The 20,182-nt window shown below is 47.8% G+C and overlaps 1 protein-coding gene across 2 annotated transcripts in view; it reads right to left on the bottom strand.

The window, feature by feature from the left end:
• Window positions 1–12,981, bottom strand: part of DAT (Sodium-dependent dopamine transporter) — a 45,689-nt gene extending 32,708 nt beyond the window's left edge. For both annotated transcript variants that reach the window (XM_037237146.1, XM_037237147.1), the window contains exon 1: window positions 12,800–12,981. In XM_037237146.1, coding sequence (XP_037093041.1) covers window positions 12,800–12,953 — 154 coding nt within the window. In that variant the 5' untranslated portion in view covers window positions 12,954–12,981. The remainder of the gene's footprint in view (window positions 1–12,799) is intronic.
• Window positions 12,982–20,182: the final 7,201 nt, after the last annotated feature.

Genomic DNA, 20,182 nt, shown 5'->3' with positions numbered 1-20,182 from the left:
GCGCTGTCCAAAAATCACTTATCCATCCCAGCACCGTCTGTGCGACCCATAGATTCGCCAGCAATCCACCGGAGAGTGGTCTTTGTCACTTTTCCGAAGCCAGTTTCAAATACAGACATATTGTGGCTTACACGGAGAGTGGCAGGGCCGTGAGAACGACACAGACGTGACCGCACTTCACTGTAATTACTCTTCGTTAAAGGCATTTGCGATACTTTAGACCGCCGTCTTTAAAACTGTCACACGCTCTCGTCTTTTCCCGTCCATTCGTCCCACGCCACCTGAAGCGTCTTACAATTGTAAAGTACAATCTCACACTCTATTATGTCAGCTGTTGCGTGTATTTACGGAGAGCATTAGCATGCAGATAAGTCAGCGCTTGCAGCCATATGCCTCGTAGAATTGTCAGGAGAATGGAGAGACAGATGTATTGATATTTCGGCTACATACCTTAATCGAAACGGATATCAAGAGAAATTTCAAAATTACATGCCGATCCCAGTTTGTTTTTCTTTCTTTTTTTAAATGGCGAGCCACAGTTTTTACAGGTCACCAACATTCATGGGAGCAAACAGGGAGCAACCACCAGCCTTTACTACGATGCAGTATAATGGTTGGCAATTACGACTAATAACTAAAATACGCGAACAAATCCGCGCACATGTGCGTGAACAAACGGCTTCAAGTAAACAGGCATCACGCATCACACATCACTTATGCATGCAAACGATTTCACTTAAACAGGTATTGTGTACCACACGTTAGGCATTACTCATACATGTCAACGATTTTAAGCCAGCACACATCACACATCACGGCACTAATCGCAGTAGCATAATCGGCCATGATGAACCCGGCACGTTAACATCTGGTCGCAGACCGCTTATAATAATGAATTCACTTACTTTCCACTTGTCGTGTCGTGGACTTTCCACTTCCACATCACAAAGTCGTGGCGAATATCCATTGCGCAATAGCAAAGTCCTTATTTTGTTTATGATCTTTCTTTTACACTATTTGATGAATCGCTTGGAGCCCTATGGACCACATTACGGGTCACATTGTGCTAAGTGGAACTTGGATGCGCAGATACGCAGTGTGGAGATGTACCAGAGTTGGTTGACTTCAAAGAGCTCCGTTTCTAAAAGTTGTGCAGTTATTTCTGCATTGTAGCGTCACCAGTGTATCCAAATAAGGGGCCGCCTTTCCGTCCCTCATATGGTCCATTGTAACGGCTAAATTGGGATGCCGGTTGTTCATGAACTTTACAAAATTTTCAAGGGCACGCTGTCCATGCGTCCATGCTTCAGCATAATCATCGATGTATCTAGCTAAGAAAGTTTGTTTTTGTGGGCTGGCAGCCAGGGCCTGTGTGTCATTGGGCCTTTACGGCGTACTCACCTGCTGAAGCTATATGGCGTCGCATGCCTCTCACCCTAGCAGGAAAGGCGGGCACCGCGGGGAATCGAACCCCATACCTCCTGTTTCCCAGACGAGTAGTGCTTAACGCTGACGCATTAACCACTACGCCACCGGCCATGGGTTTTGCTTCAAATTGGTCTAAAGTATTATCACCAAAGATTACTTGTGTTTCGCATATTTTAATTATCAGTTGGATATACATTCTACCGAAGGAATGGCTGGCAGCTGCTCGTTGTTTAATCCCCCGAATGTCGGGGCCGTCCAAAACTGTGGCTCACCGATTCAGAAAAAAACCTGAAAAACCGAGTAGGATCGGCAGGCGGTTTTAAATTTATTACTGATGTTGGTTTTACTAAAAGTGTGCAGCTGAAGCATTCATGCATCTACCTCTCCATCCTCCTGGTTGTTCTAATGGGAATTGGGCTATTAGTACTGTCTTACCCTGCACAATCTTTGTTAATTACAATTTCTCATGAGCTTCTGTGAGGGCTTTAGTGCTCGTCCGAAAAAGTTATTAATCCCATCCCTATAGAGGGCCCCAGTAGTCTTGCCGTTCAGGAATTCTTGCCTCAGTTTCTAAGCTGGTTGAGACAGAGTCTTACAACTGGATTACCTTTCTAGCCGTCCTTTTGGATAACCTGTGCGTCCAACATGATAGGATCCCTAGCGCAGTCGACGTCATCTCCGTAGGATTGTTTATGGAGGCATGTGCCTGGAATGGCATGCATTTTCGTGAGCAGTGCGAATGTGAGTAATACCGCAATGTAAGTGGGCGAAATAAATGCAGAATGGATCGAGCCTTTAGAGGAAGGGTAGGAATGGGGTTTCTAAGAGTATAGTAGACGTGTTAGTCGTGCCTCGGAAGTGAGCAGGGGTGACAAGCCCTCGAGGAGTCGTCATGAACGTCATGATGGTCCCGAACTAGACATTAGGCAACTAGACATTTAAAGTTAGGGTTACAACGTATTCCATCGATCCAAGGTCGATGGAATAACACCGATGACGGTCAAACCGAGGTCAAGACCAAGCTGCTCTTTTGTGTTGTAGAAATTGCTTTGGTAAGTGGTTTTTGACGCTCATTCCGATGTTTTGATCACAGAGACACCACTAGACATGTTATTAGACTTCATTAACCCTAAAAGAGGTCACCGACCTAAAATAACACCGATAAGCCTTTTGTTATTGAGTGCATACCGTCTGGTCACAGCCTTGTTTTTGATTCCACCCCTAAACCATTTCCAAAAGCTTGAGCATGCGTACATTTTACACTCTTGCTAGTGTCCAGAAATGCTGCCAACTAGAGAGGAAGATTTGTAGAACGCTAGGCTCCGAATTCTATGGTGTGTGGGTTCAAATTTGGTTTTTAAAGTTGAGATTCGTAGAGACTGAGATATATTTGAATATATTAGAACTGTTCAATCAACACTGCCAACAATTACTGTCGCAGAATTGCCACTTTCTAAACCGATCTCATTGTTGTTGTTTTTCAATTGTGCCCAATACTTCTGCTCATGGTACATTAGTTCAGCTCAAGCGTAATCATGCCAGTGTGGCGACCAATTCATGTCGGATGAACAGGTGGCGAGCCCAAGAGAAAGGCTCCACAACAACTGACGACCCGCCCTGCCCGTGGCTGGAGGCTCGCAGCTCCCGCGGTAGGGATGGCAGGCAGCAGCGGAAGCTGATCACTGATGCAAAGGAACAAGTAGGTCTCAACTTGAGGCCTGAATAAGGCATCTAGGTCCTTATTCATATAATTAGGTCACGGGATGGTCACACTAGGATTGGACGTGAACATAACACGTAACTTTACGTCAGTCTTGTAGATTGCGACAGAAATACCTGTTTGCATTATGTATGTAAGGTAAGTACAACATGAACATAATATGTATGCTAACGTGGTAAACATTGACGATCTTAATTATCTCGTAGTGGTCTTATGTCGTTACTTATTGAAAAGGTAACTCTCAGGTCAAGTGCTTTAACCCGCGCCCAAGCTAAATGGCCTTCAGAGTTCACTTTGCGTTGTTTTTTCAAGGATTACGCAAAAGCGAATGACTGCAGGTCGTTGAAGCTTTCAGTACCTGTTCGTGCATCTTTTGTGCGTGCTTTGTAACAAGAACGGAACAAAGGTGACTGCAGGTCATTGGTCTGGGATGGGCAAAGCGACTTGTGTTCCACAGTATTTCAGATGCCGTCATTTTTCGTGTTCATTCGGTGGGCACCAAACGTAGGCCAGGGTAAAGATTCATCAGTTGCTATAATCAAACTATCTGATAATTTTTACATGTTTTGGTCATTGGCCAGTGATCACTGCCACTTGGGGTTTCAGATTTCATAGAGTGTATTAAAAACGCTTTGGGACGAAATTATCTAGAGGCCTGTAATTTCCGTCAGGTTAAAGGTCACCGTGATATTTCCTTTCGATTTTCTAAGAAGCGAGCTGTTGTTTCCTATGAACTCAGATTGTCACGGTGTCAGAAATACCCGTCAGCACTTTAGACGCCACTCGATTACCCCAAATACAATGGCTGGACCTGACCGGACCTTATTTGACCTGACATTTTGTTAATTGTCTGCAAAAAGACTTTGAAACAAGATACATGTGCTGCTTTGGTTTAGGAAAGACAGCAGTAATAGCTTTGTTACTTACAGAAAAACCAGGAGAGTGGAGAGATAGGCCTGGTTTTGGTGGCCTCTGCATAGATTGACCTGGTTTTTCTTCGAGGAGTAAGGCTATTACTACTGTCTTATCAATTTGCATAGTGTTCCTCGCAAATGCACTTAACAACCAACGTAATTTCTGTGGTTTACATTTAAACCAATATGCAAACCATTATAACATCTCCCTTGGCGATTCGATGCCAACTCACGTCAGGGCAGCGAATAGCACAGGGTCTGCTTTTATGCCGACTATTTCCTTGCCTCAACCATGTGCAGATTTTTTAACCGATTAATTCACACACGCTGTTATCAATCGCTAATATTCAACCCTGGCGCAATGATTCTCACTGACCTGACTTGTTTTGACCTGATATGCAGTTAAATGGGTTTATTATATCGCAAAGGTCATTTGATTGGCGCACGTTTGTGAAAGCTCTCACGGGGCCGAGGCCGTTTATATTGTTTTTATCATTATGAGCAATTCAGAGGGAATCTGAGTTGAAGTCGGACACATCTAAACACCCTCATGTGGAGAGAGTTATTCTTGTCCATGCTACATGCGTGCGCGCCATATTGAATAGCTCGCCACATACCGCAGTACGCGGCTCTCATCTAATTTATGTCCGCATGTGTTCTGGCAGCATAAATCAAGACCATAGCGGAGCTTCAGCACAAGCCTGGAACGAGCCAGAAGATCCCGGGCAACGTCTGGTCTTACCGATGCCGGTACATGGACCGGCGCCATCGCAGGCAGCTCGTCCCTGGCCTCACTGGAGCCAGTGTGGTCGCCGATCCCATGAGACGCAGCGCAGCAGCCCGTCTCACGAGAGCCAATGCAACAGCCTATCCCACCATCCATTCACGAGTCTATCTGAATTAATGTTAAAAGCTTCCTGGATTTGGAAGAGCTGCCCTCCCCCAGCTACTCTCCCAGTCTGCTGTCCCTGGTTTGTAGCCAATCTGCAATCATCTGAGTTGAACCAATGCAATAGCAGATGCAATCAAGAAACGAACCAAACTATAAGGAAACCAAACTATAAGTCCAGCCTCCTCCTCCCCACGCATACCAATTTCCCGATGCACCATTTTGCTAAATTAAAGATGTTTCCAATGCGACCTCGAACCATTGGTGTGTGTGTGGGGGGGGGGGGGGGTGGAGGGGAGGGGTATTTCATTCTGGCAGCACAGTACCTCGTCTTTACTTTGCGTCACTCAATGACGAGATTTGATCGTTAGGTATTGCTTTGTCCCTCAAACCCTGATGCCGGATTGGGGGAGCTCAACCAAGGATGAGCCTCGCTCTTTGGCCCCAACTTTTCATTTTTACAATATCGACGGCGTCCGATAAAAATCCGAGAATGAAAAATCGGTATGCTGCAATGGTGACGCCATTCAGTTGGGAGTCTTCTTCCCTTCCAGTTGGGAGTCCCTTCCAACTCGCAGCTTAGGGCCATTCCTTCCCAACTTGGACTCTAGCCCCCCCCCCCCCCCCAACTTGGGCACCAGACCCACCCCAGTTTGGGCTCCAGCCCAACTTTGAGGAAAGTGCGCCAAATCCAGGGAAAAACCCCATTTGTTGGCGTATTATCGGGCAGGCAGACATACTTCCACCGCCCAGCCCCCCAATCCAACTCATTTTGCTAAACTACGGCCCTCGCGTGGTGCACACTCACCGAGCTCCGAGACCCTCCTTTAAGGAAATACTGGTTGCGCCCCTGTTCAGAGGTCATGTAAAATGATGTATACGAGAACTTTTAACCATGAAAGGGAAGAAAGGGTACCCACCACCATCTCCCATTGACATCGACCCCGTCTGCACTGCGTGGAACCCGTCTGAGCTGCTCTCAGATTGATCCATCGCTAAATGGAGACTGCATTCAGTTGCAAAACTGGCAATAAAGGTTGGAGTTCCATCTGTTGCCAATTTTCCATCAAATTACCAATAGAGTCCATCAGAACCCCAGAGCATATTTATAATCTGAATGATAGTAAAAAGGACGATATTAGCGTGCACCAAGTGTAATGACTATTAGGTCAGACAGTACTGTTAATCTAATTCATCCTAGGAAAACCGTGAGAACTGGGAGAAAGGCGCATTTATATTTCAGTTACCTTCATAAAAAGCCGATGTGATATGTGGATTCCAAAAGTGACAAGTCTTGTTTTGCATGCCTATTACATCCTCTCCTGACATTCTTTGAAACGAACGCACATTGTGGGACCATAATTTGGTGTCGAAAGTTAGCATGTACGATTACTGTTATTTAGTGCAATTGCAATATTCCGCCGGTGAACCGCCATCAGTTCCTTTGAAGTGAACTAACGTTATTACAAGTGTGCGGGACAGACAGAGGTATCCCTAAGCTGTGGTAAGTAACTGTGCTTTAGTCATACAAACATCACGCAGATTGTAAGAAACATGCCCCCATGGGTTTGCAGAAGTACAGAAGCATGTGAGTTTTCAAGTTAATTATGTGCAACAGGGTGCAGCAGTGCCTGGTTTGTTGTCCTTACTTGTTCCATTCAGTGCTAGAGGCGTGACAATTTATTCTAATGGGTATATTGCTGATTCACCATTGGTGATATGTACGCAGAGGGATCACGGCCCACGGCTGTTTCGTAATTGGGCACACTATACAAGCGGCCGTTAGTGATTACTGTCATGTGCCATTATCAAACATGCATTAAAAAAACAAGGTCTCAGTCTGGGTGACATTCTTGTCATATTCACCTCACCATCGGGAAAGGATAGCTGATTGCATAAACTCGTTTCGCCGGGAATTTTGCGGCTCTGATTTTCGAGCAAATATGTTACAAAAAAGATCCTTTTACGCTGATCGTACAAAACACTTGCTACATTTGGCCATATCTGCAAGACAGCGCAAAAACTGGCGCACTTATGTGTATGTTGGCGATGCAAAGCATTTTACTCAAGGCAAGACATGGGCGCGGCAATCAAGTTTCACGCGCTGCTCAGAAAGTCCATCACCGAATCTTTCAAAATGCTATCGCAGATCCTCGGACTAGGGTGTTTGGTATGTGAAACAGTCCGGAAGTGGTGCGTGTTTCAACACGAAAATATTTCGAGCACCGTACTGGACGTCCAATCTTCACAACCACACCCGAGAAGACTAAGAAAGAAGAAACCTTAGCAACAGATACACGCGAACGACAGCAAGGCGAGTGGAAAACGAGCTGAACATAGGGAACACAACAGCTCACCATACCATCAGAAATTTCAGTGGAGTGGATGCCACGCCTCCTGGCCAGACTTATGTCCGACTCAATTTGGTTTTTGGGTCAGCTCAGGACTGGCTCACAAATTTCGGGGTGCGTTTCAGGTCATAACCCATAGCCGTTCCGAATGTTCAGTTCAGGCTCACTACTTGCATTGCATCATTCATTTCAGTTTTCAGATTCAAACATCTAATTTAGCTCTGGCTGGTTGAAATACATACACACACACATATATATATATATATATATATATATATATATATATATATATATATATATAAATGGATACTTCCAGGAAGAAAACACTATATTGTTGATCTCGAACTAAAATGTGTTATATATATATATATATATATATATATATATATATGTATATACATATATGTACATCATCATGGCATGAAACATACATATAAAAACCATAGAACCAAATTCATAGTTTGAGCCTGCCAAATGCAGTGCAGCAAACAATGCCTTTCCTTTGACCTATCACCAACCAGCTCTCTCAAACTTCAGCTCTAGCCCAGCCTATCCTACCTGGCACCTACGACCCAGACCCATTGGTTACATAGCATGCTATGCAGAAGTGAATATGCAGAGCAAAAACAGGACCACTTTGGAGCGCGTGGCAAATATGGTAGCCAATGGTGAGATCAAAGAGCTCGCGAAATGAGGCAGAAGTACGCGGAGATCGAGAGTAGCTGAGTAGATTGAGAAATGTCTTTAAGTTCTAGTGCAATAATCAGCGTCCTCCTCGAGCGCTTACTTTTCGCGGTATTGATCGATGCAGCAAAATTATATAACAACCTATGGATTTACAATTTTCCGCGTCATACACTATCCGGCACTGGCCATACCGTCGGCGATGGCATGCCAGGAATGCAACATTGGATTGCAGCTCTTGCAACAGTGGTTGGGTACCACAAGTTACACAAATATTCTAAACTTTCTTTACTCTAGTTATAAGTATGACGAATTATAATTACATCTCTTACAAATATGCCAAACAAAAATTCACTTCACTCCACCTTCCGTCTCCCGATCAGCAAGGAACTGGACAACTGAACTAGAGATGGGCTTACGTGGCCGCCGACCGTCGTTCCCACCAGGATACCTGAAACTCATCTCATCAGATCGCCCTATGGTGAGTTGTGAGTCAGAACAGGTTTCCGCGTTGCAAAGAGATAAGAGTACTGTGCGCTACTGTTCCCGCATTCCAAAATAACTACATTTGGAGATAAAATTCGTTGACTGTTACGTGGTTATAGGCATTGATGCGGGAGGACACACTCCGCGACATACGCATAAGATGCGAGACGACCTTGCCACTACTGCTCTTTATTTCATATAGCCTCAGCAATGGCATGCTTACAGCAGTTCAAGTAGTAGTGAATGAGTGGTCATGTATTGATTAATTGCTCGTTGTGACAACTGACAAAGAAAAACATGACTAGCCCTTCGATTTTATAGGTAGACGACAGTCGTTCACTGATTGTGGCATAAGATGCAGGGATCTAGTATATCTGTGCCAAGTGATATCCTCTGGCTCCTGGCCAAAATTTGGAGACCTTAAGTTCAGAATCAACGATGTTGTGCTCGTTGCTTAGGAATTACAGTCACAAACTTTGTGCTGACATTGCAAAAAGCTTTATAACTAATGATGCAGGGTACTCAATTGAATGCATTGAGACGATATCTCAAGTTATTTAGGGCATGCTGTGTCTCCTCATGTAACCACTTTCAGTTCAGCCATATGACACTCTGACACAATGTTGTTAATAATAATTGGCTAACGACTCAGCCAACGAAATTTACGAAGAATGTGATTCAGCTCATGATCCAAAAGGGGATTTTCCTCAGTGCGCCGACTCAGCTCAAGACTCGCCCTAAGATGATTGACTCATGGGTCGATTCATGCTTCTGCTCGATTCAAACACAACTCTGCCCCTGACAGAGAAACAGAGCCAGTGTCGCGACGCAGCTGTATCCAAACATCTGGCTCGTGCACACGGGGAGGGAAATGACGGTCTCCTCGGGCCCACCGCGTGTGACGGAGCCTGGGTCCATTCGCAGTGACCGGCCCTGAACAGAGAAGCAGAGTTCGGAATGGCGAGGGCCGGAATCGCCACGTCCAGGGAGTCTAAGTCCATCGCAGGAACTCTGAATGGCACGCACATAACGTTCTTCGATCTCGATGGCGTAATCCTTGCTCAACCCGTCCTGAAGGGCCACACCAACACAGGGGACCTGACATCCTGTTACTGGAGAAGATGCGGCGCCCGATCAAGGATAAACGTGCCAAACTCCATGAGAGATGTGTCATTCTGCTGCGGTGCAACGCAATGCCTCACTGGAAGCGGAAGGTCTGTGGGGTGCCGGACGTCTGGCGGTGGGAAGTGCTTGCCACTCAGCGTGCTCACCTGACCTGTCTTCAACTGACAAGTCAAGTCAGTCAGAGTCAAGTCAGTAAGACAAGTCAGTCAAGTCAGTCCTTCTCCCCGCAAGTTGAGAGTCTCATTGCCCCCTGCCCTCTTCAAAGGAGAGCCGAGTCGAGGATAGCCTGGTCGCCAGCAGAAAGAAGAGCCGTGACGCACACAGACCTCCCCGGAGCGCGTGACAAACATGGGGGCCAATAATGAGAACAAGGGGCCCATGAAAATGTGGCAGTGGAAAATCAATGGAGATCGAGCTGCGTAGAGTGAGAAACATCTTTAATTTTTGATGCAATATTCAGTGCCCTCCTGAGGCGCTTAGTTTCCGCGATATAAGCCAATTTAGTGAAATTATGTTGCGACCTATGCATCTACAATTCCCGCACGATGGATATTCTCTGTAGTTCAGTAGCATTGGTTCTGAACCCATTCGCAAATAAGTTGACACGCACATCAGTACAGTTCTATTGGTCTTATCCATCGCTGATAAATGGACAGCACGTGAAAAATAAAGGCATGTTGATATTTTAATCATAAGCCGTTGACGATGCAGTACTACAAAGGGACAAGCGTTGAATTCCAACTTGCCTGCACCTTTTATTTTACGTTATTGCGCGTAAGACTGTAACGAAGCATTATTATAAGTAGCATCGTACCAAGTATTCACTACATTTCTATTCATCCTAACAGAGTGCTAAGAGCATTCTGCTGAGCTGCTGAGCTACTGCACCTGATCCCTATTGTGCTAACTTGCATGCCCAGTTGGAATTCCTCGCTCGTCCAATCGTGATTTTCGACATGTGACAATGCAGTGATGCAGGCGTTCATCATCGAGGAGCAAGGCAGACATTACTATACTTCTGGATATGAAATGCTCGTCACGGCTGCACTGAACAACTTACGTTCCCACGCTTTTCAAAGAAAACTGTTCATTCATTCATTTACCTCGGTATCACGTAATTCTTGAAGTAAAACAAGCTTTTCCATTTGTAAGAGTCCCCATAGTCCCATGAAACGTAAGAGACCGTGCGCGTAGGCAGAGATGTTATTCATGGCAGAATTTTTGTCAAAGAATATCAAAAGTAAACGTACAGCTGCGATATGCACTGGTAAATTTGCACTGAGCTGATTGTCACCAAAAAAAGAGACAAACAATTTATCGGACCGACTCACCCGTAGGCGTCACAAGAAATTCATCTTCTCGCATCGCTCAAAAACGAATCCTGTCTCCGGAGTTTGGCCGGCTGCAGTACCTCCTTTAAACGGAGTGTTCGACATTTGTATGGGGTTTGAACTGAAATGGCTATCTTGAAGATCATTTGGTGCAATGCATAGCCCTCCTCTTCTTAAGACCTACACCCCTCTAGTTTATGAGCTACACCTCCGCGAAGAATACACTGAATAATATTTCATACAGACTATTTCAAGGTTACCCAGGCATCCATGACATCATAATATCGCCATTCAAATCCTGCCGTTCCATTGGTCATACGGCTATTAGGGCCAGACAAAAATGCATCGTCGAGTCGTTCATATCGGATGCTTGTGAGCACTTTTTTAGATATAACGGCCGTAAATTGGCTCTCAATCAGCATTGTGCAAGGCACGATGATGCCGTCAAACAATGGCATATTGAGGGGCATATTTGCTAAATAGAGACACTGTGTTGTCTAGTGCAGTCTTTTCCACTTAAAATTATACCAACAGTTATAAGTGCCCCCATTTTAACATACATGATGCTTGCTTCAATATCTTCAGAAGTGGAACGTTCCTTTTAAAGTAAAGCAGGGAAGCTTATACGTTGTTTTTACCATTTGGAAAGCAGACAGAGGACATTTATTAAGTTCCATATTTTCATAAGCACGTTCATACAAAACAGATAGCTATGTTTGCCGGCTCGGAAGTTTACCACTTAAGTGAAGTTTCTCCTCCGGCAAAAAGATCACGGAGCAGTAAACAAGACTAACTGGCTGAACGAAACGATACGCCCGCAACATCAGACCATCTGGTAAACATGTGACTCTGGTGCCGAACCGGCAGCGTGAAAACTTATTGAAATGCCCTTTTCTAATGCACAAACAACTCATTCAGCTATTGGGATGCTCTCTAGGCGTTCAAGGAAAACATGCCTTTCACGAAGGGGGGCAATTTTGTACCATGTCCACCTATCGGGTTACATCAGGCAGACATATCCAAATGTGCCTAACTTGTGCAAATGTTTGTGCAAATGTGCCTAATTTTAATATCCATTCTTGGTGCGCCGTTCTGCCATCCGCATCCCATTGGTATTCACTAAAGACTGACGATTTTACTTGAGATTAGAGCGCTTTGACAACGCCGTATTCTATAACACTTGATAAAGAGTAAAGCGTACATTTGATGCAGAACATCTCAAACGATCATGACTAAACGCGAGTAAGGAAACACTTTGTGTAGCAACGTATGTCAACAGCGGCACAGACTGCATACGGCTAGGGCTGTGGCTACGCCCTGATCTTGAAAGACGTGAATGACGACGCATGTCGAAAGTCGCATAACAAAACTTAAAGACCTCAGCATGGAACGGATTTTGCTCTCCCACGCCTTCGTCCATTTCACCACGGCACGTCGACCCGATCCGCCGGATCATGTATTGCTCTGTGACGACGGCCCGGTCATCCCGACCATTAACGCTCCATCTGTGACCGTCTGACCCACTGAGCCCCATCTACGACCGTTCCACCGGCTGAGCCCATGTGCGACCTCCGACCCACTGAACCCTATCTGCGACCGTCCGACCCACTGAGCCCATCTTCGGCTTCCGACCCATAGAACCCCATCTGCGACCGTCCGACCCACTGAGCCCCGCGGCATTCCCTTTATGTACGCCCTGTTCTTTACGTCCTGTTTCCATTTCCCCCGGATAAACCGACCTCCTGATCCCATCACTACCCCATCCTTGTGACATACGAGCGTCCATCTCCTGGACGCTCATGCACCCCGGAACCGCTCGCCCTCCCCGCCCAGACGGTCTGCCGCGTTCCGCGGTCGTCGGCGGCACCTACCTCCTCCGTTCTTGTAGCAGAGGTACGGGAAGCGCCACACGTTGGCCAGGTCGACGGCGAACCCGATGACCGAGAGCAGGAAGTCGACCTTCTTGCCCCATGTCTCTCGGCCGTCGTCGCCGGCGGCGGCCGGCACCACCGAGTGGCGCCCCATGGGGGACCCGCTCAGTGGCGCGGGCCGGGGGTCGCCGCCGCCGCCGCCGCCGCCATCCCGCCGACGGCCGCTCGCTGTCGACGACCGACGCCAACTGAGACGGTCGCGACGCACTGCGCCGCGGCACGGGGGCCGGCCAGCGGGGGCCGCTGGCCGGCCCCCGTGCCGCGGCAGCGGGGTCGGCTCCAGAACGTGATGGCCGCAGAGGGGGTGAGCGCCGGCCAGCGCGGGGCCGGAGGCTGTTTTCCGCCTTCAAAAAACACTTAGGGACTCAAGCTTGACTTGCGCTCAGGTTGGCGTGACTGAACTGACTAACTGAACTGACAATATCCGGCGGTAGTAGCGGATCTACCGGCTATCTGGACACCGGCCAGTGTTAGGAGGCAGGGCTCTTCCAATTGGATGGTCTGCGAATCAACAGTATGACATTGATTCCCCGTGAAACTCTGAAGTCACGTGGATTTAGAAACAATCTTGCGGAATTTCATGCCCCGACATCGTTTCAACAGCAGCAAGTTGGCATCGATGTGCTGGCAGGAGGTAGTTTGGAGTTTGCTTAATATAGCTCCACCCGCCTTTTCATTTAAATGGCAAATTTAACTTTGCAATGAGAGGTGTGTTTAGCCACCCACCCCATAGCAATTTATCGTGGTCCCGGCTGGGCGGATTTTAATAACAGTGCAGCCCGACTTAGACTCTGCCAAGACCCATTCCCCTGGCTGAAACGGATTAAGCTGCGCCTCTGCTCAGGCAGAGCTCAGCTTGTACTCAGCAGGGCGTCTAGTGCGCCTATTACCGTGAATACCGCTGCAGTATGCGAGTGGGATTCCACAGAGCTCGTGCAGGCTCCCGCCAGTGTCTGCCCACAGCTGTGTTCGTACGGCTGTGCTGTGTGCCAGTGACTGCCACACAGTTGTGCTCGCACAGCTGTACTGTGCGCCAGTGTCTGCCACACAGTTATGTTCGTAAAGCTGTGCTGTGCGCCAGTCTCTGCTACACAGTTGTGTTCGTGTGGCTGTGCTGCGCGCCGGTGTTTGCCACACAATTGTGTTCGTACGGCTGTGCTGTACGCCAGTGTCTGCCCACAGTTGAGTTTGCGCGACTGTGCTGTGCGCCAGTGTCTGCCCACAGTTATGTTCGTACGGCTGTGCTGTGCGCCAGTGTCTAACACACAGTTGTGTTCGCACAACTGTGCTGTGCACCAGTGTCTGCCACACAGTTGCGTTCGCACGGCTGTGCTGTGCGCCAGTGTCTGCTCACGGCTGTGTTCGTACAGACGTGCTGTGCGCCGGTGTCTGCCCACAGTTGTGTTCGTGCGGCTGTGCTGTACGCCAGTGTCTGCCCACAGTTGTGTTCGTACGGCTGTGCTGTGCGTCAGTGTCTGCCACACAGTTGCGTTCGCACGGCTGCGCTGTGTTGCCAGTGTCTGTCCCACGGTTGCCTTCGTACGGCTTTGCTATGGGTCGTGTGATAGTCGTCACGCGTAGACATTTGACGAGGTGGACTGGGAAGCGAAGCCAAGCGGCATAAGCTGTTCAAACATCCAGACGGGATGACTGCACCTTTGTGAGGGCATCCGTTGCCAATGCAGAAATACATGCGGCAATACCAGGTAAGCTCATGCATCATAGGCATTTGATGCATGCACCCAAAATATTGGGTTTTACATCACCCACTGCATATAACTGCTTTAAGGAACAACTCTTAATTTTCTTTTGTAAAAATGGGATATAGATTCATTTGCCACGTTCCTTTAAGTTATCATTTCTGTGCATGCACAACAGTTGGGATATTCTGCCACAGATGAAGCGAAACCGGCCGAGGCCTTAACAAATGAGGTTTCAGATTTGTATTATTCCGTTTCTTACGGCCACCAGGTGGTGTGATTTTTTTTTCTGAAATGTTTAGGTTTTAGTCATCGATCGATTCCTTGTGCTTCCAATCACCACGGTTAGGTGACCCGGAGTAGTTCAAGAGCGCAGCGGACTAGGTCGGGAGCGCAGCGGAGTAGGTCGGGAGCGCAGCAGACAAGGTCGGGAGCGCAGCGGACTAGGTCGGGAGCGGCAATGTTTCTATGGTCTCTCGGGAGTGCGGAGTCAGCAGAGCGTCGGCCGACCCGGCCGGGAAAATATGTAAGCTACCTAGGTGACTTTCATGGGCGATTCCAGGTTCGCCTTACTGGCAAGTGTAGTAATGCGATAAAATTCGTTTCATAGCATGTTTTTCCTTAGTGCCCAACTAAAATGTTCATGTGCTCTTCCGTAGAAGTTGTCCAGAAAAATTGGTTGCCTTAAACTCCCCTTAGTCCCACTCTCCGACCCAGCCTGGGCCTACTTCCCCCCCTACGCGCCTGCTCTGGCCACCGTCGCCTGATAGTGGCCAGATCGTAAGCTACCTGGGCGGGTCACGTTTTCGATTGATCTCCGAGGAAATTGAAAAGGTAGCTCCAATAATTCGATCGACTACAGATGAAGCGAAGAAAACTTTGAGTGTATCTTACGGTATCTCGTTGCGAAAGCTGGCGAAAGCAGCGGTTATGAAACAAAGGGATTGATGTTTGTATGCGTTGTTAGGTATGATTTGGTTTGCGGCGCAATTGCAAGTGATCGTGTGGTACATATTTTAAAAATAATATCATCTTAAAGTTCAATTCAAAATTAATTTCGAATTGATCAGTGCCTGCTGCGCTGATACTGCTGTCAGGCTGTCGGTCACAAAAAGAAGATGGTGGCTGGCTACTTATGTAGTACGCACCTTCCTTGGTGCTTAAATAGCAGTTGGATGGTGTTCAAAAGCGAAGTTTCTGTTGAAATTAGGAGGACATTTCTGAAACCTCAGCTTAGCAGAGGACTTGCAGTTTTCTAGGATTTGCTATTGAGACCTTGTATGGTGTCCCGGGGAAGCGTCCCGGAGAACCCCCTAGTTTACCTGGCGCTTACTTACACCCTTTAAGCATGCACTTCGTGCCCCAGACATAACGCACGGAAATAATTATTCAGGTGGGGATTCAAACTCTACACATGCAGCAGCGCACCCGCGTACTCCGAACTCGCCAACTCAGCAACAGCTGGTTTACGAGATGAAATATTTTGGGGTTTATTTAATAGCCCGGGAGGTAAATACTCAACAATAAGCGTAATACGACAACATTTGATGTAAAAAACTTAATATTTTGGTGTATTGGCACAGTATTTGTCACATAAAATTGAGCTTCATCTGACAAATTAAGTACAAAGTCGTCTTCATGGTTCACTCAACGCGAGGAAAAATGCGTCTTTAACCTTGACAACGAATCATGGCCGTTGCCTAGCACTATCAGCATATTTTATAGTTGCCTACAATATCACAATTAAAACTTTTCAAGATTGAGCTTTTGGAAGGACAATTGCTCAAAATTTTTGGTAAAAAGTTATATGTGGCTTCAATTAAGCTGGAAGTTTCTTTGCTATAACTGATTAATCTAGTCATGCGTTTAGTCCAGCAAGAGCTAAAAAACAGACCAAATAAGCTACCTACCAAAGGGGTAGTTCAAACAAGCTGTGCGTTGTGAACGGGGCCAATCACTGTTTTTATAGTGGCGTGGAGCTCTCTTGAATAAGTCGGAAACCGATGTTGCCCTTTGCGATTTGAAGGCCTTGTGGAAGCACAGCGTTTAGAAGTACCTAAATTTGTCGGAGAATCGTGGGATACTGGCTGGCTACAGTCATCGGCTGGTTGAACATAAACACTTTCACTGAACACGAAATGCGATTAGCGCAAAACATATGACAAAGATATTATGCTTGCAGCGGCGCAGGCAGGGGGACAGGGGGGGGGGGTTACGTGGCCCCCTTAGGTTCCGAGGGGATTGAAGGGTCCCTCGGGACGGACGATTAATTGCCCGATTTGAGGTACCGGATTTGAGGGGCCCGGGGGGCCTGCCGGAGGTCGTATTCGGGGTTCCGGCCCGCAGGTCCGGGCACTTAAGTGTCAGCCGGGGAGACCCGCGCGCTGATCGGGCCCCCTAAGTCGATAAGGGCAATATGTTGGTCAGGCGCCACCAGTAACGGATGGTACGCTGCGTGTCGGCATGGGCCTGAGGGCCCACTCTCCAATCCCCGACAAAGCCGGGGGCCTCGATTTGCATTGGTCGTGGCACCTTTATCTGTTGGGGCCCACAGAGCCTGACATGGGTCCTGTGTTGGCAACGAGCCCCAAGTCGTCTAAAGGCAATGTTCGATGAGACCCGAAATGGCGCTCGGGGGCCCACCGAAACCGACAACTCAGGGCTCGATTGGAGGGCATAAGGGTCCAAAGGGTCGGCTGTAGTTGACATAAAGGATCACAGTCTGTAGGGCCGTGCCCCGAAATATCAACCAGAGGACTCTTGCGCCGATTGATGACCCACTGAGACAATGCTGGTGTCTATGTCGGTCAGAGACCACTAACACCGAACAGTTGGCTCGTTGTCGGTCTGAACACTGGGAGCCCATTTCCCAAGCAGGAGCGAGGCTGGGACCCACGATTTGCCACAGTCAGGGTCCCTGCAAATTTGTCGGGACCCCTGTGTTGGTCATGGCTTTACAGTGCATAACAGGGGTCATGTGTCGGCAAGTGGTCCCGAGTCGGTCACGGGCTTTGTTTGAGGAGGCCGGAAGAGGGGCCGAAGGGCCCGCTGAGGTCGAAGAATAAGGGCCTGATTGAAAGATCGAAGGGCCTGAAGAACTGGCCGCATGTCACATTATGGACGTCCCCTCCCCCTCCCGTAGAGCGTGACCCCAGGTGTCAGCCAGAGGGCCTCTTGCATCGATTGCGGCCCCCTAAGACAGTGCCTTCCTCCATTTAGGTCAGAGGTCACCGACGCCGAACAGTCAGCTACGTGTCGGCCTGAGCTCTGGGGACCCATTGGCCAAGCAGGGACAAATCCGGACCCACGACTTCAACCCGTCAGTTCCCCTGCAACAATGCAGGGCTCCTTTGTCGGTCAGAGGCCCACAGTGCCTAACAAGGTGTCCTGTGTCAACAACGGACCTCAAATCGGCCAGGGGCATTTGCTGAACAGGGACGGGGACGGGACCCCGAATGCCAGAGAGTCGGGCCCTCGGACAATGAAAGGAACCATGATTACTTATGACGAGTGTTCATATTGAGACAATGAAAGGGTGCTGTGCCAATCAGGACCCCCAGTACCGAATGGTAAACCCTCCAGTCTATTTTCAGCGTGGACCTATTGGGCCTATTGAGCCGGACTGCTTGTTGCGTTCCTGACGCTTCCTCTTCTCAAGGGGGACCCTGCCCGGAAAAGGTGGGGGGGGGGGGGGCTTGTAAGGGGTGTCATTACTGCTAATTAGAGTGGGCCGATATAAGTTCCCAAAAAATGAAAAAGGTCATCCCATGTCTGCATGAGAACGTTCATTTTTTTGTGGATGAATCGTCTAGTGAAACAAATCACACCAATTCTTAAATTGTCCTGTTCAAAGATGAGGCTGGACGTATCTTTGTTTGCAGCTTTGAGTTTGTCTTGTGGACAGATTGCAGTTACAGCACCACGAAAGATAACGATTCTACCTTTACTCTTTCAGTTCAACCACTAGTTTTCGGTATCACTTATCCGTGGTATAAAGGCTAATCTGCTATTATTATCAATCTAAAACTCGCACGGGTGAAACATACACCCAAGCTACCTCCTCCATGTACAGATTGATGTCCTCAAGTGCTTGAAGGCACTGGTTTTAGATGTGTCGTCATTTTCGCCCGCCTACTGGCTACCGCCTAGTGTTATCCGCGGAGCCAACGCTGCGCAGCCTATGTAGACTGCAACTTTTGGCGTCGAGGTTTTTATTGCTAAGATTTATGAGCTCCATGTCTAAAACTACGCTACATGATCTTTATGGCTGATTGACTTTGTCTGAATGCTAAAAAATTCCAGGTAAACATGGGTGGGAATTGTTAATGCTCATTTTTGAGCCATTTTGATCTGCAATCTACGTTCGCGGGGACCTCAACATCTTTGTAGAACCTACGTCAAATTTCTGACATGGCTTCTGAGTTCTATCGGTTTAGAAAGAGCGCACCCAATCACTGCAAAATGAAGAGCCCCTTAATCCATGCATTCGCTCACTCTAAAGTTCTTCAAGTATATTGAGTTCACTTCTAAAACGTAATTTATATCGCGGCAGCTTCTGGCTTTTGTTTCAGTCATACGAGGCAAAAATGATGACGGTACAACGAAAACCTTGCCATCATTAACAAATGGGCGATACCCAGCCTTTTTGCGTGGGCGGAAGCGAGGCTTTCACCATCAAAGGACCCTTTGTTAATCCTGTCCCCCCTTGTCAAGGCTCTGGATGCACCTCTGTATGCTTGCCTTTTGTATTAAAGGCAGGGGGAGATCCAGAGGGGGGTGGGGAGCACGGGGTCCTGCCGCGCCTTGGCCCGAAGAGCCCCATAGGCTTTGAAGGAGCTCATAGCTGGCCGAACAGACGCGGTTTTTTAACAGAGAACGCAACAAACTTTGACGTCTTCGGGTTTTCAGGCAGCCAAGAGCATTCGCAAGCGAAAGTGACGGGGAAATGTTAAGGCTCATTACGCTGTCCAGAGGCCTTACGTCGTTTTCGGGGGCCTCTATATCCGCTTGCGGAGTCAGTCTGCTCGTTAAGGGGCCTTTTACGTTGCCCCTGATTTCTTTGCATTTGCTTGCAGGGTCCTGCGCTTTTGCTAAATCCCCTCCTGCTAGCGTGCTGGGGTGCTCTTGTTAATCAGGGGCCTCCCACGGGTCCTTCCCAGTCGCCCGAAAGGCTCTATACGCTATATATAGCCGGAGGCCCCATACGTTAACATGCCGGGTTATTATTGGTTGCTCAGCGCCCTCGACGTTGTTCTCGGTTAACCTACCGACACACTCGCGATATGCTCTTGGTCTGGATTTTTCGGGGCTCTCCACACTAGGTCTTCGGTACTTCTCTTTCGAATGGAGGGCCCCTCGCTCTTGCCGGGGGTCTTATCTGGTAACCTGCTTTGGTGCACTCGAACGTTCACGGGCCCTCTGTATTGTAAAGTAGGTGTTTCTTACTTGAATGTAATGAATTGTAAAAATCGGAACTTTCACCTCAGCAGTTGCCGATGGCGTAAACCAAATTGTGCTGAACAAGAAAATTACGAATTGAATAAAATTAGTAACTTAATGGGAGGACAGACCTGGGATGGAATTGTGTGCTGATGGATGGAACCTGGCCGCTGCTGACACACAT

This window comes from Pollicipes pollicipes, unplaced genomic scaffold (assembly GCF_011947565.3).
Source record: "Pollicipes pollicipes isolate AB1234 unplaced genomic scaffold, Ppol_2.1 Scaffold_7261;HRSCAF=8764_pilon_pilon_pilon, whole genome shotgun sequence".
Lineage (NCBI taxonomy): Eukaryota > Metazoa > Arthropoda > Thecostraca > Pollicipedomorpha > Pollicipedidae > Pollicipes > Pollicipes pollicipes.
This window is presented reverse-complemented; position numbering and strand designations above follow the sequence as displayed.